The 21,974-nt window shown below is 36.2% G+C and overlaps 1 protein-coding gene across 5 annotated transcripts in view; it reads right to left on the reverse strand.

The window, feature by feature from the left end:
* OSBPL8 (oxysterol binding protein like 8) overlaps positions 1-21,974 on the reverse strand; it is a 166,933-nt gene that overhangs the window by 31,604 nt on the left and 113,355 nt on the right. For all 5 annotated transcript variants that reach the window (XM_070788841.1, XM_070788839.1, XM_070788843.1 and 2 more), the window contains 6 exons: positions 15,172-15,242; positions 8,212-8,289; positions 6,321-6,422; positions 4,643-4,846; positions 3,182-3,266; positions 1,502-1,673 (listed from right to left, as the gene is read on the reverse strand). In XM_070788841.1, the coding sequence (XP_070644942.1) occupies positions 1,502-1,673; positions 3,182-3,266; positions 4,643-4,846; positions 6,321-6,422; positions 8,212-8,289; positions 15,172-15,242 (712 nt within the window). The remainder of the gene's footprint in view (positions 1-1,501; positions 1,674-3,181; positions 3,267-4,642; positions 4,847-6,320; positions 6,423-8,211; positions 8,290-15,171; positions 15,243-21,974) is intronic.

Here is a 21,974-nt window from a genome sequence, read left to right on the forward strand (position 1 = left end):
CCCTTTGGCAAGCTATCCAGTTTCAAGACTTCATCACTTCTATTTGATGATTTCCCGTGCTTGCTTTTAAATGCTCGGCTGACCATCTACATGTCCAGAAACCACTGCTTCTTCAACATGTCCAATATTTATATTATCCAATTACATACAAGGAAAAGAGACTCAAATTTTTTTAATGAATATATATGTGGAGCAGATGAATTTTTAAGATCCCCACATAAGAGTATTTAAGGATTACCTGGTATTCAATAACACCAGGGGAAGAGGCCCCCTCAAAAATCCATTCCTGTATAAGTTGCACCTCCCTCCCCGACATCCTATCTCATTCAGGCTCCTATACGAGGATAAAATAAAGCTACGCTGCTCAGTCACTTCAGGTGTGTCTGACTCTTTGTGACCCTATGGACTGTAGCCCGCCAGGCTCCTCTATCCATGGGATTTTACAGGCAAGAACATTGGAGTGGGTTACCATTTCCTTTTCCAAAAATAAAGCTATAGGTTACATTAATAGATCTACAAAGAAAGCTTGTAAAAGATCAGGTAACGGTAGTTTTAAAACAGAGTAAAGAAAAATAGTTAAAAGAAAATGAAGAAAAAAGTTCAGTTCCGATTACAGGGAGGAGAGGAGAGCAGCAGCTTCACTTTGAGAATAACCTCAAAGCTGGTATCAGTAAGTGACTACAGAGAAGCCAAGGGTTGGGGCCAGGGAGGAAACGGGGAGGTCTATTTCTCTTGCAAAGCAACAGAAGAGATCTGAACCACAACAAACCTCTGAACCTCTTCTTTCCTTGGAGAAAATTCTTTTTACTATTAACTACAACAAATGCTTCAGGGGAAAAAAAAAACCACAAAAATATACAGTTCAAACTTGAAATACCATATAACAGAAGAATTCCACAAACACCAGGTACAATAAGCCAAGTCCCATTTAAAACAAAACAAAAAAAATACTGTTATAGAACAGCAATAGAAGGATGAATTACATCTCATTTTTATGAGGCAAGAAAGGCTTCACATATAATATTTGAAATTGAGATTGGCCTTGAAGAAAACACAGGAGTATGATAGAAAAAAAGCAAGGAGGACTAGAAATCGTTCTTAATGGAGGGAACACCGTACACAAAGACAAGATTGCTAGTATGGTTGTATTTAGGAAAGAACAAGTAAGTCACATTAGTTGGAATCAAAGAACTTTCTACACTTCATCACAGCAACTAAACAAATTTTAAACTAGGCCATAGGAGTTTAATGGAGTAGGAAATGGTAACCCACTCCAGTATTCTTGCCTGAAAGAGCCCATGGCAGAGGAGCCTGGTGGGTTGCGGTCCACAGGGTTGCAAAGGGTCAGACACGACTGAGTGACTGAGCAAGCACACAAAGGGGTCTAAAGCAGATGAGTTTCAATCCTAAATACAATACAAAAATTCTCTGCCTGCCGACTGACCTAGTGAGTAACACAGTCTTGAAAATAATCACCATATTAGTGGCAATATCTACTTACTGGAAATTGTCACCACTGTGGAGATTGTTAGCACGTAATAAGCCATACAAAGTCACATGCGTGCTCTCTGATGAGATGCTCAGGTCATGTTCTTTTCCTTCCCTGATCATCGTACGTTTAAGAAGACTAGAACATTTCAAAGCCAACTCCAAAGCATCCATCCAGCACCTTCCTAGAAGAATGCAGATTCAAAAGCGGTGTAACTCAAGGAACTAGAAAAACTAGCACCAACATAATTTATCACAGTTAACTTCTGAACATATTACTTCTCTCAAAACATGCACTGTAAAAGCTAATTAAAACATAAAATCCTTCCAGGACTTCTTAATGCAATTCTTCAGCATAATAAATGCTTTTTGCATTCTAAATATCTAGAAACCACTGGTCAATAAATAGCATTAATGCACATTAGGAAATACACTTAATCTAAAATAAGTGTACTTAATTTTTAAAAGTTTCTAATAGTATAATTTGAAGGTACCAAAAAGGTACATAAAATATACCTAAGAATTACGTTTCTACTAGGAAACAAACTAAAATAATATTTTGTTGTTGATAAGACATCTACCCCAGTTTTAGCACCTCAATTTTAAGTCAGAAAAATGCCTGTACAAATAATGTTATTGTCATATTAGTCAGGAGAAACATTAACAACTTAATTTTTTAATGTGTGGTTGACTATATTTTTTAAAATTTTATTTTATATTGGACTATATAGTTGGTTTACAGTGTTGTGTTTCCAGTGTACAACAAAGTGATTTAGTTAGACATATACAAATATCTCTTCTTTTTCAAAACCTTTTCCCATTTAGGTTGTTATAGATTGTTGAGCAGAGTTCCCTGTGCTATTCAGTAGGTCCTTGTTTGTTATCCTTTTTAAATATAGGAGTGTATACATGTCGATCCCAAACTCCCAATTTAGTCCTCCTCTCCTACTATTTTTGAAATTAAAATTCAGAACAGTATTAGCAGAAAAAAATGCTAATTGCTCTAAGAAGTCATATATATTTGTTTCAAGATATACTAAAAAATCAGCCAAATAAATCATTGTCATAATGAAAATGCATGCATATGATATTTTAATTTAAAAAATAATCATCTAGTGAAAGGAAACTTTAGAAGGTTACATGACTCCCTAAGCTAAGATGGTCTAAACTATAAAACATAAAAGTTGGGGGAAAAAATCCATTATCAGTTATTAAGGGTTTAAAGATACCTTGCTCTCATATAAGTTAAACCCTCCCTATGTTTGTCTCAGGAAGGAAATATTAAGTAATAAAGTACATAAGAGGAGCTCGCATTTGAATGTCTTACGTAAAGAAAAATAATGCGCGTGGTGTCTCATGTTAATATTTAGTGATAAAGTATAAATATGATTAAATGTGTTTCTAAAATGACAAAACTATGAATTACCAGAGAACAGACATGTCATGAAAGATGAGGTGGAAACCCCAGGCTGCTAATGTATCACTCAATTATACAACGCTTCCTTTCTATCAGATAGCCCTGTTTGTCAACCAAGTTGATGATATAAATACTTAGTGTTTTAAATAATTTGTGATTATAATACCTTTATTGAAATTCCATACCAAAGACAAATTTCCCAAAGGAAAACACAGTCATATATGAAATAAACCCTTAAAAATGAGGATCGAAATCCAACCCATTATTTCTATTTACCGTCTGACTCTGAAGTGGCTCGGATGATCAAATAACTGCTAGGTAAGGGCTGAGTTATGGATCCAACTGCTTCACCTTTTGGACCCTTAAAAAGCAAAATAACAAAATAAACGGTGTATAGTATTATGAGATCTCAACTTTATATTATTCATTATTACCTGTAATAAACTAAGTAAGGCACGGAGTATAATTTTTAAAAGCAAGCAAGCGTTAATTTCATGCTTCTTGAGAGCAAATGTCAAGTAGTCAGGAAACCTTTCCTCTTCCACCAAACTTAACTTCCTTACCAGAAAACTGAATTTATAGTTAACACTTAATATTATCTCTGCAGATGGTTTACATATTTTAAAAAAGCCTAAAATTTAACATACTAGACCAAATTTTAATTTAATGGAGAATTTCCACACTACAAAAACTACTAGCTAAGAAACACTAAATTTCTGGAAGCCTAAATAAACAGCTGGAAATATAAGAAAGAGAGAAATGAACTTTTACTAGGTCTTGGGAAAAATAATTTTTTAAGTTGTCAGATCAAAGAATAAACGGATTTTAAGAAGCATATACATCAGGAAGTAAGGAGGAACATTTAAAATGAAAAAAGTAGAAACAAATCAATATGATTTCAACAAATCCTACAGTATCCCCTTGTTGTTTTCAAATGGCTTTATAATTTATGGTCCAGGTCCTAGAACCACTATAGAGTAGGGCCATGAGTCAAATTGCCTGGTTTCAATCTAGTATGACTCCAAGAAAAATTACTTAAGTAACTTCTTTAGGCCTCAATCTCTTTATCTGGGTAATAAGAGAAATTTGTATCCTCCTTACAGGTAGAAGAATTTAAAAAAAAGATTCCATATAGTATGCTGAAGAGTCCCTGACACAAAGTAGAAATTTACAAACATTATTCTGTTCCTATTCATAGCAGTGACCACAGTCATGCTTTTCAGTTATAAAAGCGTTAGAGCTCCATCTTCCAAGAAAGCTGCCTCTTAAGAGTAAATAAGACCACTCCTGTTTACAGGCTTCCAGTCCCAAGTTTACATCCCTGCAGGAAAGACCACCAAAAGAAAAGGTAGCTTCTGTTCTAGGGAGTCTGACAAATTGATCAAGAGAAAAACAGTCACAGTAAACCAGATACAATATTACAAGGCAAAGCTCATAACTGCAAACTAAAAAACAGTGCAAACAATCCACACAGGCAAGAGAGAAAAGGGTACAACATAAATGTGGGAAACATTTTCCGGAGAAATTTTTAAGTCTGATCTTAAAGGTAAAATAAACTAAGCACTTTGGTGCACATTTCATTGTGGGCAGAGACGGAAGGAGGAACAATGTGACTGCAGACAGAAACAAAGCCCTAGCAGAGGACAGCAACCGCTAGGCGGTCACTCACTGATTTAGCTGAGTTCTACTTACAGATTGTCATCCTTATTTTTGCCTGGGTAACAAGTGCTTACTTACCTTCACTGCCCAAATAGACTGCTCCAAAGGATGGAAAAGTTTAAAACAAAAGCCATCCTTTTTTGATGGACGTTCAATGATCTCACAGGCATTCAGAAGGACTGTTCCTACCCACTGACCGTTTTTCTGGGTTTTATAGATCAGTAGCACACCAGGTTTCAACACACACCACAGTTTGGTCCAGCTCTTTAGGGTGCCACGAATCTACAAAAAGATAAGTTTATTTTCAGAAATAAAGGTCTGTTTTTCTGCTTCACAAGATACTAAATGAATAGAGACAAATACGGTGTTTTAATCTAAAATTTTCAAAAAAATGTACATTTAAAATTCACTAGATGTATATTTGTTAAGCTACTAATTAGCCAGCACTACAAATAAATGTGAAAACAGCATGGCTGCTACTTCTGCTGCTGCTGCTGCTAAGTCACTTCAGTCGTGTCCGACTCTGTGTGACCCCAGAGACGGAAGCCCATCAGGCTCCCCCGTCCCTGGGATTCTCCAGGCAAGAACACTGGAGTGGGCTGCCATTTACTTCTCCAATGTGTGAAAGTAAAAAGTGAAAGTGAAGTTGCTCAGTCGTGTCTGACTCTTTGCGACCCCATGGACTGCAGCCTATGAGGCTCCTCCATCCATGGGATTTGCCAGGCAAGAGTACTGGAGTGGGGTGCCATTGCCTTGTCCGGCTGCTACTTCTAAGGAACTTAAATTCTAGTGGGAGACTGCATCACATCAACAGTTTCAAAATAATCCTAACCTTCCTGGCCAGGTCAGGGGCCATTAAAATATACTTTCTTAGTACCAAGATCTGGAGCTTAAACACTTAGTAAGTAGAGCCAATATAAGTCCAAAGGTGTTTTCAGAATAACATGCAAGAAGACCTCAGTATTACTTCAACTATCAAGGAAATTATCACTAGACTCACATTTTGGTAAGAGAACTTTCCTGACAGATCTCACAAAGATTTTAGTTTGAAGGCTGTACCTACCCTTGGGGAAAGAGAAAAGCTTTTCAGGGCTGGGGTGATTTTTAGGTGAAAGCCACGTACTGAAACGTTCTGGGAGTCAGGGTCTTACAAAATCATTCTCAAAGTTAGCATTAGTCTAAAAAATTCCTACCAAATATCCTACAAATAACAGTGATACAGAGAATAGAGTGACTAGGATGATAGAAATGGAAATAAAAATAAGTAGGAATACCCAGAGGCTAAAAGAATAAGATATGGAAAAAAATAAGATATGGAAATAGCAATACGTATGTTTTTTGGAAAATTAAAGCTTTTCAAATGACAACTTTTACACTAACTTTGTCTCATATCTTCACCAAAATGCATATACACCAAGTCTACAACCATACTAAATGAGAATTTGAACAGCAAACAGAACATTTCTTCACTTCACATTGATTGGACTATGTCCTGTCATATATATCACAAAGCTTTTTAAAAGCACTGCTATCCATATTTGATGTTGCTGTCAAGAGAGCCAACATTAAGGTTCCTGCTCTCTGTTAAGACTGGAACACAGACCTTCTGGGATACAATTAATGGCTTCTTCGTCAGTGAAAAAAATCATCCTAGAGTTGTTTTTGTCTTACAAGCTTTTAGGCAGGTGCACTCTGGGCTTTCCTATGCCAGTTGGTAAATATCCAGCAATTTGAATTCAAGACAATACAAACCGACCTTCAGCCAATCAGCCATAACAATAACAGAAGGATCTGTGATTGTACTGAGTAACTCCTTTGTGGCTCTTTTCTTTTCTTCTCGGTAATTTTTCTTTTGTACCTATTTTACAGAAATAATAGAAAAATAAAAAGCTTCATTAGAAACAGGCAATTTCTTTTCAATTTTTTAACTTTATGGAATGTAAAAATTTTATACTGTAAAATAAAATTTTAAACCTCTTTTAGAATTCTAGCATCTTAGGACAGAAGAGCTTTTTTTTTTTTTTTTTTTAAAGAATTTTAACCCTTTTAAAGTTACACAATACATGAATATGAACTCATGGTAAAAATTTCAAACAACAAAAGCTAAAAACCATTTTTAATATACCCTCTCCTATTCTGACCCCCAGAATTGATCACTGTTAACCTTCAGGAAAACACTATAACATTCAGGAAACACTATACACTCAGGTCTTTTCATATACATAGCTTTTGTGTTTGCTTTTGCTTTTTCTAACACATAAAAAAAGGTTCTCCAATATTTCTTGGAGTATTTCAACTCTATTTCCATTCCTTGCCTACCTCATTCTTTTAACTGCTACAAAGATTCTTCCTATGAATAAAACAATAAGAGGTAACATTTACTGGACACCTTCTGTGTACCTGTCCCTACTGTTAGCACTTTACATGTACTACCACATTTAATACTTACAATAACCTTGAGGAGTAAGACTATAATTATCCTTATTCCCTAGATGAGAAAACTTGATACCCAGAGAGTAAACTGCTCAGTGTCACATCGCTAAGTAAGTCGTGGAAGCAGAATGCAAACAGAAGCAGACCGGCTCTAAAAGACACGTCTGAACCACCATGCTATACTGCTTCTGTAATGTTTCTTAATATACTCTCTGGCTGATGGTAATCTACTCTGTTGTCAGTTTTTCATACCACAAACAATGCTATAACTACTTAGGATGGACAATCTTGCTCTCTTTCCTGACACTAATACATAAGATATAAATAATTAAGAAACCACAACAGTGAAATTAATACATTCAAATTATCAAAGTTTTACCCTTCCTAAGTCACTTCTGAGATAATCTGGGAAAGCAGCAGTGGAGCAGCCTTATTATTTATTACTTTGCATTGCTTATGAATAGAAGATAACCTATCAGTGATTTTTCTTAAAGTAAAACACAAAATTTTCCTAGTTGCACTTAATGGTAAAGAGACTACATACACACAACAAAATTTTAATAATTATACAGTCAAAAAAAATTTAGACTTTGGTCTTTATTAATGTGCATAAGCGAATTAACAGATTTAATATATGATTATAAATGTAAATACATATGGGATCAGATATGGAAAAGAGGAGGGGGGTGGCAAAACAGACTGTATGGGAATCAAGAATCAATCAGAAAGCACGAGCTCCTTAAGCTCCAGGGTCTGTGGCCATTCTGGAAGGCAAGTCCGGTATTACCTATTTCTTAAGGGAAGCTAAAAGCCTGGACCTGTAATTGTTGGCTCAAATTTTTAAAACATTGTGTAGGTCAAACAAAATGTATCTACCTGTGGACCAAATTCAGCCCATGACCTAGCAGTCAGGAAACTCTAAGTTCAAAGGGCAGAGAGCTTCCCATCAGGAGTTCCACAGCACAGCGATGTGCTGGACTCAGGCCCAACTGTGCAGACATCCCGTCCTCAGCCCCCATCCCACGGAGGGCAGAGCAGCGCTGGGACGTCATCAGAAAGCCTTTTCAGCTGACTCCAGCATGCCACGCAAACACAAACATTAACAGTTTTTTTTTTTTTCCTTTAGGAATACAAATACTTCTTTCTTTATTAGCCTACTTTCAAAAGCACAGGTAAAGCGTAACATTAGTTATAAAATAACTGTGGAAACTAACCTTGAGAGATTCCTTTTTTGTAAGCTTGCTTGAAGCTGAACTGTCTTTCTCTGAGCCATTATAAAGTTTAGATTCAGACTGAAACCACACAGACAGGAAGAAAAGAGAAATAATAATTAAAATTGCCACTTATTCTCCACATACACATGGCACATAAAACTGATATTCAAATTATGTTTGTGACCTTCCCATTCATTACTGTGATTTTAGGCAAATATCAATTTTCAAATACTGATTTTTCTTATACAGTATTTGGGTTTGAAAACTAATCCACATTAAAGCCACAGAAACACAAAAATAAAAACTTGTCAGTAAATCAGCGTACAACGTAAGGTTAAACAAGATCATTTGAAATTCTCTGCATTCTGTTTTCGGAGAAGGCAATGGCACCCCACTCCAGTACTCTTGCCTGGAAAATCCCATGGATGGAGGAGCCTGGTGGGCTGTGGTCCATGGGGTCGCTAAGAGTCCGACACGACTGAGTGACTTCACTTTCACTTTTTACTTTCATGCCTTGGAGAAGGAAATAGCAACCCACTCCAGTGTTCTTGCCTGGAGAATCCCAGGGACGGGGGAGCCTGGTGGGCTGCCGTCTATGGAGTCGCACAGAGTCGGACACGACTGATGTGACTTAGCAGCAGCAGCAGCGTTCTGTTTTTCAGAATACTTCTAAAGAATATAGTTATTTTATACAAAATAATTCTCAAGACAAGCATATCCAAAGCAGTGTAATTTTTTAGACTGAAATATTCTAAAACCCAAAAAACTAGCAAATTGCTGCAAACACTGCCCTGTTACTACTCCTTCTTCAAAGGGAGTAAATACAAACATCTTCAGGAACTAGAACTGAAATACCCTCATTTGTATAGTGTTTAAAAAACAGAATTCCCAGCACTTCTTTCTAACTATCCAGTGCCTCGAAAAATAAATATTAACGCCTCAAACTTGTTTTCTGATTTTGCTTATACTTGATATTTCAGTTTGATCCTTGTAAGAATCTTGAAAAACAGGCATAACAAGTGGTTTTATCTCCATTTTACAAATCATGAAAGGGAGGCTCATGGACATTGATTTTCTAAATAATCAATCAATAGCAGGGATCAGAACCTAGTGCTGTTAATCCAGTCCTCTTTCAAGGAGACTACTTTCTTCTACCAGAGTAGAAGAATATAAAACTAAAAGCTGCTTCTATAAATACTGGAACAATAAAATTGAACATAATCCTTCACTGTCCTATGAATTTCATTTTTATCTATTGTTAGACAAGGTAGAAGGTACTTCAAGTTCACAGCATTACTCCTAGGGCCAAGAAAGTATATGGGACTTGATTTAAATGGTAGCTTTCAAGTGTTTAAATGGCCAGATCTGTATAATATCACTAGATGTGATCAAGGAGGAAGAACATTGGGAAATAAACTCCCTCACTCAATTTTAAGATCCATGAACACAAGGACCATGCTTATTCAACCATTGCAGCCAGATAGCACCTGGGGTAATTTGGGCTTTGCAGGTGGCGTGAGTGGTAAGAACCCACTTGCTAATACAGGAGACTTAAGAGACCTGGGTTTGATCCCTGGGTCAGGAAGAACCCCTGGAGAAGGGCATGGCAACCCACTCCAGTATTCTTGTCTGGAGGATCCTATGGACAGAGGAGCCTGGCAGGCTATGGGCCATAAGGTCGTGAAGAGTTGGACACAACTGAAGTAACTTAGGGGAGAAGGCAATGGCACCCCACTCCAGTACTCTTGCCTGGAAGTAACTTAGTAAAGCAAGGGCTCAATGAATACCTTCGGAATTATCAAAATGAAACTAGCATTTGCAGTTCATCTCTCTTAAAAATGCCTCTGCTATTTAGTACAAAATACGTACTATTATGCTGATGGTAAAATAAGTGGCTGAACTGGAAGGGAACTGTAAACTACACTCAATGTAGAAGGTGGGGATTAACCTAATTAAATTTTTGTTAAAGTTACTCCTTTGAGAACTGCACTTGAAACATTACACGGCTTACTTTCATGATGACAAGATATACTGTGATATCAAAACCATTTCACAAAAGTCATCAAGCCTAATAGGTCTCTGTCCTCTCCTTGCTGCTGGAAACTCAAAGATGACACAGCTACTGTCAGAGGAATATAATGGTTTCTATGTCCCACAGCTTAATAGGAAAATGTATATTATAATGTACTTTTTAGATATTATTAAGTAAAGAATTTCCATAGTGTTAACTTAAAAGTTAGTGAAAATGAACGGTTGTTTGACTCTTTACCAAGTACTGTAATAAATACTTTATGTGTTCTGCCTCTTTTAATCCTCAAAGCCACCTTATGAGACAGTAGTCGTTTCTTCTTCTGCTAATCAGGAAACTAAGACTAACAGATTAAATAACTTTCCAAAGTCACAGAGCCATAAACAGATGATCTGGGATTTGGACTCTGGTGTGCCTAATTCTCAGTCTCATGCTCTTAGCCCTCTCACCACATTTATTGCTCATCTTTTTACAACTATTCATATAGAATCTCAGACTCAAATTTAAGACTTGTCTTTATGAACAACAAGAAATCTATTTCCCTAGACATGGCAAGACTGGCTTGGAGGTTCCTAAATGATTCTGGTATCTAAGGGACCAGTAGGCCAAATGGCTACACCAAGAGCTTGCTAAATGACAGCACACGTACTTCAAAAAATCCTGCCAAACAGTGTAGCTAGTTTGGGGGAAAGAAAAGAAATCCAGTGACCAAGTTCTATATTCTTTTCAACGTAATACTAAGTCTCATGAACCAACAAGTTATCTTTTAAATATCAAGAATCATAAACTGTTTTTATTGGAAATATTTTATTAAACTAAGTTTCCTTCTTTGATAACCTTACTGACCACTGTCTTAATGACAACACGTTATGGGCTGTGTGACTATGGGAAGATATTCTCTTCCAGTCCTAATTGCCTTATTTATAAAATAAGGATATTCCTACTAACTCCTAGCGCTGCTTTGGTAATGAGGCAGTGTGCACGTGTTTAACACAGTACTTGATATGTATTGTGTTTCAGATTTGTGACTATCTCCTAGACTGCAAGTGCTGACAGAAATATAATCTTCAGATAAATGGAACATTAACATAACTGGAATACTTTCAACTTGCTTTGAAAACTAAAATACTGTAGACATAAGAATAATAGCAATTATGATGTTACTATGATTCTACCAGATATTTTGATTTGGAAAGGTATTTTTTTTAATATCCAGGTAAACATATTTTTTACAGCAAGTGATAGATGACTTAGCAAACCTACAGGCAAGGAGACTGATGACTGGAGAATCAAGTCAAAAGATCTCAGCTCAGAAACTCCTTATCCTTGTAATAGGATTCCTTTTATCCCACTAGAAATATTATTCATGCTCGTAATTCCTTACATTGAGATAGACAATTAAAAATTTATTTAAAAATGCTAAAAGGAAGAAGAGATGATCTGATTAACTGCCTTCTTCAATTCACTCATTTACAGGATGCATAAGAAACAGGAACTGCTTTTATTTCTAAAATGGTGGGGGCTGAGGTAAAGAAGGGTTGTGCCTATTGGTCTCAATTATGTATTTTTAAGAAATAACACTTAACTGCAAAATCAATGACCTAAATGACAGTATTGATACTTTTTGCATCAAATTCATAAAAGTATAAAGTTAAAATTATTTAATGGCCTCAGTTATACAGATCAATCATAGAAGGAATAACAAGATTTTGTTTTCCAAAGTTACTTGGGTAAGAACAAAATCTTCATAATTCCATGAAAATAAGGCTTGATATAAATGCATACATTTTAGGATTCTTCCAAAAAGTAATACAGTAGGATATATGTTAAACTATTCAAAGACAAGCTAGTGACTGTATCTCTTAAGGTAACAGAATAAACTGAGATTAAGAATCAATAAGATTCAGCTCTTGGAAAACAGAACGAGTACAATTTTACTTACACTAAATAGTTACCACACCAAGAAGCCCATTCATTCACTGTAGCTCTTTATTCAAAGGAAGAAAAATGAGTTCTCAAATACCTATTATTAACCAGGTACTTTGTCAGGCACTTACAGTATCACAATCTGTGAGTTAGATTTTATCTCCCTTGTACAGAGAAGAAAACTGAAGCCACTGTGAATTCTAGCTCTAACACTTTGACCCTTGGAGAGCTATCTAACTTCTCTAAGCTTCATTTATAAAATGGGGCCAATAATACCTGTCTTCTAGTATTGTTAAGAGTTAAAATGACACTTAGCAAGCTCTTAATACAAACTAGTTATTAATATCATTGTAATTAGCATCTAAGAAATCATAGGCAACGTATGACAATCAAGATTCAAAGTCACTTTTTTAACCTTAAGGTAGTCGGTGCTTGGTGTCCAGTAGACCTTTCTGAATAACAGCAATATTCTATATCTGAGTGGTTAAATATGGTAGCCACTAGCCACATATGGCTAGTGAGTTATTGAGATGTGGCTTGTGCAACTGAGGAACCAAATTTCTAATTTTACTTAAAGTTCATATACAATTCGGTGCTATTACACTCAAGGTGCAGTCTAGTTTCCTTGTTTTTCATTAATCCGCACTGCTTCCCTTTCCATGCTCCCTCTCCTTCCGACCCCTTCCGCTCCTCCCTCATTCTCCTGTTTAGAGACTAGGAGGCTGTGGCAGGTAGGGCCGGAGTTTAGGCTTCTGAGTAGGAATACCAATTAAACATACATTCACCAATGCTCGTATTAACTGCTTGAAAATAGGTTTTTAAAATTCCATAAATTTCACTGCATTTCGAACCATGGCAGAACCAAGACAAACTACCTCCTTGTTAAGTGAAAGTGAAAGTGAAGTCACTCAGTCGTGTCCGACTCTTTGCGACCCTGTGGACTGTGTAGCCCGCCAGGCTCCTCCGTCCATGGGATTCTCCAGGCAAGAATACTGGAGTGGGTTGCCATTTCCTTCTCCAGGGGAATCTTCCCGACCCAGGGATCGAACCCAGGTCTCCTGCATTGCAGGCAGATGCTTTAACCTCTGAGCCACCAGGGAAGCCTTGTTAATTACGCATCTTATATAAAATGATTAAGGCATTTCTCATGTGTTTCTCTTTGTATTTTATACATCAAAGTATGACACTAAACTCTCCTTATATACTTTTACCCATATTAAATATAGGATGGACTTTTATGTAATGAAAAGTTAAATGTGAATAAAATTTGTATAAAACATCATGGAATCCTCTGACTCAACCACTCTCAAGAATAGAACAAAAAATGTCTGGTTTTACAAGCAAAGCCTATTCTAAGAACAGCAGAGAATTCACTAGCTTAAGAAACAGATTTTCTTACAGTTATTGAAGTTTGAGTCCATAAACAAAAAAGCTTCTTCTGCTACTAAACCTGACCAGAAATAAGTCAAAAGTCAAATCCATTGACAAATTATAGAAAATCTAGTGAATTACAAACCCATAGGAAAGCCTATGCATCATCCAGTACTTCTCAAATTTGAATAGTACTCTTAGAGAAAAAATTCTCAACAGACCTAAGAATATATGTGTTAGTTGCTCAGTCGTGTCCGACTCTTTGTGACCCCATGGACTGTACAGCCTGCCAGGCTCCTCCGTCCATGGGATTCTCCAGGCAAGAATACTGGAGTGGGTTGCCATTTCCTTCTCCAGGGGAATCTTCCCGACCCAGGGATCGAACCCAGGTCTCCTGCATTGCAGGCAGATGCTTTAACCTCTGAGCCACCAGGGAAGCCTTGTTAATTACGCATCTTATATAAAATGATTAAGGCATTTCTCATGTGTTTCTCTTTGTATTTTATACATCAAAGTATGACACTAAACTCTCCTTATATACTTTTACCCATATTAAATATAGGATGGACTTTTATGTAATGAAAAGTTAAATGTGAATAAAATTTGTATAAAACATCATGGAATCCTCTGACTCAACCACTCTCAAGAATAGAACAAAAAATGTCTGGTTTTACAAGCAAAGCCTATTCTAAGAACAGCAGAGAATTCACTAGCTTAAGAAACAGATTTTCTTACAGTTATTGAAGTTTGAGTCCATAAACAAAAAAGCTTCTTCTGCTACTAAACCTGACCAGAAATAAGTCAAAAGTCAAATCCATTGACAAATTATAGAAAATCTAGTGAATTACAAACCCATAGGAAAGCCTATGCATCATCCAGTACTTCTCAAATTTGAATAGTACTCTTAGAGAAAAAATTCTCAACAGACCTAAGAATATATGTGTTAGTTGCTCAGTCGTGTCCGACTCTTTGTGACCCCATGGACTGTACAGCCTGCCAGGCTCTTCTGTCCATGGGATTTTCCAGGCAAGGATACTGGAGTGAGTTGCCATTTCCTTCTCCAGGGGATCTTCCCGACCCAGGGATCGAACCCGGGTCTCCTGCATTGCAGTCAGATGCTTTACCATTTGAGCTACTAGGGAAGCCCAAGAGTATATACAAGTACCCAATTTGAAAACTACTAATTTAGGGAACTCTGTCTTATTCTAAGAAACTGTCTTTCAGTTGCATGCTGCTATAGTAAAAGATATTTGGTCTTTAACTGTTAAAATGTACATGTTTTTGATAGTCATTTGAATGAACCCAAAACACTTAAAACTTAAAAAAAAAAAAGAAACCTGACTGTTTCTCCAGATGGAAGCCTCAGACTTAAGTCTGAGATGTGTGCTGTGGCAGACATACCACAACAGTATCACTCAGGAGAGAAGCCTGATTACCAATCGGCTGTATTTCCGAATAACCAACACTCCTAAACCAGCCCCAGGGGAATGTTCCTTTTCTCATAAATACTACCTGGTTTAGATATACCAACATGAACACATCCTGTAAAAATCTGGTAAGATTTTGGTGTTAGTCCACTCATCTTAAATATTAGAAAAATATTATGATCATATACTTGAGGACAATATGCTTACCTTGCTCTTTGACATAGAAAGTGAAGATTCATCCTTATTTTGAGAAATGTCTTCCTTTCCTCTTTCAAAACCTTTAAAAACATAGTCATTATTTCAGTATTACCACATTTGAACATATACAGGCAATAAAAAGCAGATACACATAAGTTATTCAATTTCAAATATACATTATACAATATTTGATATATATCAGTGCAAGAAACCTAGATTCAACATACAGTTTTAAACTATTATAGTTTAAAGACTACTAAGGGGTCATCTCTAGTAATTCTTTAGAATAAATCAAGGCTTACAGAGGTACTGGTGTCTTTCCCTGAACCCATCAACTTAAGATAAATACCTCTTTTCTCTGCTCATTCACTTGGAATGAATTCAGTGCTCACAGAATGTTTATTTCAGTTAGTTGTTTTCTAACAAAGAGCCAACCCAACATACTTTTCATGCCCCTTGTCAAACTGGAAAACAACTCCAGAATTGGTGATAAAAGAAGACTAGGGAAATGAATCTGAATTGAAGGACAGACTTTTTAAAAAAAAATCTAATAATGTGCTTACTGTGAGAATTAAATAAGGATGCCTAGAAAGCAATTAGCATAGCATTTGTGCACAGTATATATTCAATTAACATTGATCCTTAATATTATCATTGGCACTGACTACTGTTATAGAAATTCTAAAAGGATAAATATGAGTGCATTGGGATATATGCTCACATCTTCCCAATCATGTAACATTAATACAGCACTATGTATTCGTGTTAGTCACTCAGTGGTGTCCAACTTGTTGAGAGCCCAGGGACTATAGCCTGCCAGGCTCCTCATGGGATTCTCCAGGCAAGAATACTGGAGTGGGCTGCCATTCCCTTCTCCAGGGGACCTTCCGGACCCAGGTATCGAACCCAGATCTCCTATATCGCAGGCAGATTCCTTACCATCCTAGCCACCAGGGAAGCCAATATAGCACTATGCCAAAAGCAGTTAGCAAGTTAGTGTTGTACGGGTATATTCAGAGAAATGCTAATGCTGAGATTCGTGTGGCTGCCATAAGTGGAGCAGTGCCCATTTTATTGAAGCTCTGTCTATTTTTGTGGACAAGTAGCATTAACTGTTCTCTACAACCATTTGTCCTGAGTCCAATAAAGCCTATATAAAAATGTACAAATAATCATTCATAGAACAGTGCTTAAAAAGTTACCAGCAGTATCAGTGCCTGAAGCATTTAAAAATCACTTCTAACATATCAGTGAGACCATTTATTTGATTTATATTAGCTAAAACAAATCCATTCTATTTTCTTAATTCAATGATTTTGCCAAAAATTTTTTTTTTTTGGTAATATGAAAAAGAAATCTTTTTGTTTCCTTCTCCATCTTTGGTACAGAGCAAGATCAGGCAATTTTAAAATTGAGGAGGGGAAAAAAAATCTTATTAAATCTAACATGGAATTTTAAATGAAACTTAACAGAATTTGAAACTTTAGTGTAAAGCAAATCGAAGTTACATAATTCAGCTTAAAAATTCTAAAAATATTTATTCAGAGTAATAAACATAGGCAATTCTTAATATTAATGAATTAACATTAATTATTTCAAAGATCTAAATATATGTATAAAAGAACAAAGATTTTCTAAAAATATAATTATGAATGGAAAAAAGATAATATCTTCCTTTATTTTCATAAGAACAAGACTATTCAATTTCTCCAGTGTGGTTTTGGCTTCAGATAAATGTATATCAATGCATTTATTAGACTAATAAAATGGCTACTTCACTGTATCTATCTTCACATATTATTTTAACAACAGAACAGGAAATTAAAACAAAGTTATAAATCTGAATAGACTTTTTTTGAACATGCAAATATGTCTTGCAGAAAGTTTCAAATATTGGAAAAGGACACACAAAAACAAGACTAAATAAAAATCCCCCAAAATACAAAAAGAATAGGTCACTCATAAAACTAGGTTATGTCAGACCAATAAATGAATACCATTTTAAAAGATTTTCTATACCTCAAACTTGCAAATCATTATTTTAAAAGGTGGCCCTGATGACTTCCATATTATTTAACTGTATTTTTTTATTGTGACATTTATAAATAAAATCCTGAAGCCTATAATACATTATTGACCGTTATCAATAAAATGCATGGGTTTCCCCCCTGGCTCAGCAGTAAAAAGTCCACCTGCAATGCAGGAGACATAAGAGATCCAGGTTCGATCCCTGGGTCAGGAAGATCCCCTGGAGGAAGGCATGGCAATCCACTCCAGCATTCTTGCCTGGAGAATCCCACAGATAGAGGGGGCTGGTGGGCTAGATTCCACAGGGTCACAAAGAGTCAGACATGACTGAAGCGACTGAGCATGGCACACAGCACACAATACATTACTGACCATTATCAGTAAAATGCAGAACAGTTTCAGTTCATGACTTTTACCAAGTTTGCTCATTAGTGATATCAGGCAGTAAATTCTCTTCCTACTATCCTCCTCACTGCTACCACAAGATAGAAACCTACATCCCCACCCAAATGGCTAAGATTAAAAGGACTAGGAGCATCCAAATACAGATAAGACTATGGCACAACTGGAACTCTATTCACTACTGATGAGAATGGCATAATCACTTTGGAAAGCTATTTTACAATATCTGCTAAAGTTAAAAGTACTCATATTCTAGAACAGAGCAATTCTGATCCTAGATGTACTAAACAGAGATGAATGCGTTACACGGTCATTAAAAGACAGGTACAAAATGTTCACAACAGTTCTATTCATAATAGCAAAATCTGGAGCCAACTCAAACGACTATTAATAGTAGAAAAAATGAATCCCTTATGCTACAGTCACACAATGGAAAGATAAACATCAGTGAAGAAGAACCAATCACCACTACCTAAAACAACAAACAGAACACCGAGTGAAAAGAGCCACCTCTCGCCACCAAAAAAAAAAGCACATACCGTATGATTCCATTTATATAAAGGTCAGGAACTAGCAGGAGAAGGAAATGGCAACCCACTCCAGGACTCTTACCTGGAAAATACCACGGGCAGAGGAGCCTGACAGGCTACAGTCCACGGGGTCACAGGAGTCGGACACGCCTCAGCAGGATAAACAACAACGAGCAAACCTAACCTATGGTGGTAGAGGCTGGAACAGTGGTTGACTTTGTTGCAGGAGGGAACTGACTTGGGCTGGGCCTGAGAAAGTTTTCTGGGGACCTGGGGCGTGGTCACACATGTGGCTGAGTGCTGCGCTGTGCTTGGTTGCTCAGTCACATCCGACTCTTTGTGACCCCACGAACTGCAGCCTGCCAGAGTCCTCTGGGGGTTCTCCAGGCAAGAATACTGGAGTAGATACATAACTAAAAATTCAAAAAGTTGTGAATGAACTATGTGTAGGTTACGCCTTGATAATTTTTTAAAAAATTCATATGTGCTCTACTAGGTCGCTTTGGTCATGTCTGATTCTTTGCAGCCCGATGAACTGTAGCCCACCAGGCTCCTCTGTCCACGGGATTCTCCAGGGAAGAATACTGGAGTGGGTTGCCATTTCCTCTTCCAGGGGATCTTCCTGATGCAGGGACTGAACCAGTGCCTCTTGTGTCTCCTGCAGATGAGTTTTTTACTACCGGCACCACACTCTTTCCTTAATCTTCTAATTTATTAGACCGCTCTTGCTATGGCATCCTTTCTTACTCTATACCCCTTTAACATATCCTGCTCTGGGCCGATTCTGATTCATCCATAACCATGATAATTAAGAAGATAATTAACATAATATTAATGAAAACAATACAGCAACCAATATCCATTTGTAGGAACACTTGCAATTTTAAGACACTTTGATAATTTACTCCTAATCTTTAAAATCCAGCCCCCCTCACATATCAGGTATATTCTATATAACTGAAAAAACTGAGGCTTACAGAAATTAAGTAACGTGACAAATGTCAATAGGTGACAGTATCAGCGCTAATTTAAACTTAGATCTAACTTTAAAATTCATGGTGTTCTAGAATGTCAGAGTGCTTCTCGAGACTCAAGGCCAGCGTCTTCCGGGAGGCCGTGTTTAGACTGCATAAACACAGCTAGCTGTCTCCTCTGAGACGCAGCACTTGGTACACTTGCACTACTCTATTTATCGCAAAATATTTCAATTGCCTGTTCTCACGTTCACGTCCCATACTTGACTGGGAGTTCCTGAAAAGAAGGGTCTCGCTTCTTATTCATCCATTCAAATTTTGATAAACTGATCCAAAGATGAATAAAAATGGACTCTACTTTTACATGCAGTGGCTTTTTAAAATATGTGAAAAACGCATACTTCAGAAACATACATAAAGCATAATTTAATATATACAAAAACTATCTGCATAACCACCACCCAAATCAAGAATTACAGAATTGTCACCATCCTGTGAGAACCACCCCCTACGCCGCTCCATGCCATTCTTGACCCTATCTACTCTTCTTTCCCTCAGAAATAACTACTTTGACTTTTACGATTATGTACCAGCATGCCACAACTGGTATTTCATGCATTTTCACTGCTGATTAGAATCCTATTGCATGACTATATCACTATTTATCCATCTGCTTGTGTTGTTTCTAGTTTGTTCCTCTTACAAATATAGGTGATACAAATATTGTTGGCAACGCATCCCAGTATATCCATGAGTATCTCTAAGGGTTAAACCAGAAGCAGAACTCCTAGGCCTGAGTGTACGTGCGTCTTTAAGAACACCAAATTGTTTACCATTTGTTTATTTTCCCCCAACACTGTATGATAGTTCTCCTTTTCCCACATCCATGGTAACATCAATATTGACAAATTTTTTATTATTTTTGCCAATCTGTTGGGTGTGTCAATGGTAAATCAGTGAGGCTTTAGTTAGTGTGTTCCTGATCACTAATGATATTGAGTACTATCTCATATATTACCATTTTAATTTTCTCTTTGTGAAGAAACTCTTCAGTACATTAAAAAAAAAAACAAAACTCTGTACTTTTTCTTGATTTATATAGGAATTCATAATGTTTCCCAAATATTGGTTCTTTGCCAGTTATATTTATTACAAATATCTCCCCACTCTATGGCTTGTCTTTTAATTCTCTGCATGGTCTCTTTAGATGAATGTCTCTTAATTTGAACACTGCCAAATGTAGCAACCTCATTCTTTTAACAGTTAGTGCTTTTGGGTCTTAAGAAAGTCTTCCCTAAATCTGTGGGAAAATAGCAGAAGATATTTTCCAGTAATATAGTAGTAAAACTTTTTCCTACTAATTCAATGGAATGTGATTCCTGAATAAATTAGTACACTGTCCCTAAATTCTTATTAACAGATGAAAAATGCTATCATCACTGATAAGATATAACTTTTTATATACCTCATTAAAAATTGGTTCAATAACGTTTAGATATAATAAAGCAAGTTTTATACTGCTTCAGCCTTGTTAAAATCAGATTACATACACAGTATCTAAAAATGTAGATTCAGTAAATATTTACAAATATAGAATTACTGCATTAACTAAATTGAACACAGCCAAGAATTAAGAAATTGTACAAGAAAAAAAATTCAGAGAAGTCAAAATATACTAAAAAGATCTAACTATATACTAAAGCTTCTACAGAGTGTCTGTAAATGTCTTTGTTCAAAGTTTATTTCAATTTCTAGGTACATGGACAAAGGGTACCATTCTATTTTATAACTCTATCATACAGAAAAAGGTCATACCAATTTGTTCCTTAAGGTAGAAGTGACCAAAAAAAAAAAAAAAAAAAAGGGCGGGTGGATTTTCCTAAGGAAAATGAAAACGAAAAAGGGTTGTGGTCAAACCAGTAAAACAAACAAAGCTATCTTTAAATATCACTAATGTATAACCTCTCTTTCTCTAATGATGTCAGATAAAAACAAAATGTCCCAGAAAAAATTATATTTTTTACTTTTAACTTAAAAAAGCCACTTCTTTGTAGTACCTAATTCTATTCAACTATTCTACCTAGCTGATAAAACATATTAGAAAGCGCTTTTGTTTTAATATTATTGTTAGTTGCATTAAGAGGACTATGGAAGCATCCTTATGAATATGACCTTATCTATTTCAAGAATTAGAAAACAAAGCCAAACATCTACTTTTCCACTAAAAGAAATCTATCTGGATGACCTTCAATATTCTCTTTGACAAGAGAAACTCACAACTCTGTCTTAAATTAAATGAAGTAAAAACCAAACTTCTAAAACGTTAAGTTTTCTATTGTTAGGTAAGGTCACCTGATTATTCTCTACATTAAGTAGACTCATAGCATGAAGGTCAGCAAACACGTGCCAGCAAGCTTGCTGGCTTAAAAAAAGAAAAACAAGGAGCCAAATCCAGAAATGGAGCTAAGTCAACGTTGAAAAAGCAAGTAAGTATTCAACCACATTAAAAACTTGTTTGTTGTATTTTCAGTCACTTCTAAACAAAGACAAATAGTAAAATTTACAGCACTGTGAGAACGTTAAGAAAGAAACATGATAGCAACCACGCTACACTAAGAAGACTAAATACGGATTATGAATGCTGTTTAAAGCTTATGTTACTCAGGCAACAGTTCAGGACTATGGTTTCCAATACTTTTCAAAACATTGTTAGAAAAGAAAATGAAGTCAGTGAATTTATAATAATTTATTTAATTGTCCAAGTAACACTGTATCTCAAGAGAATGTATGTCCTACCTATCAGCATGAGTATTCACAAAAAGCTAAGAAGAAAGGCTAGTGTGAAAAATGAAAATATAATTCAAATTTCACAAAATGA

The sequence above is a fragment of the Bos indicus genome, chromosome 5, assembly GCF_029378745.1.
Source record: "Bos indicus isolate NIAB-ARS_2022 breed Sahiwal x Tharparkar chromosome 5, NIAB-ARS_B.indTharparkar_mat_pri_1.0, whole genome shotgun sequence".
Classification (NCBI taxonomy): domain Eukaryota; kingdom Metazoa; phylum Chordata; class Mammalia; order Artiodactyla; family Bovidae; genus Bos; species Bos indicus.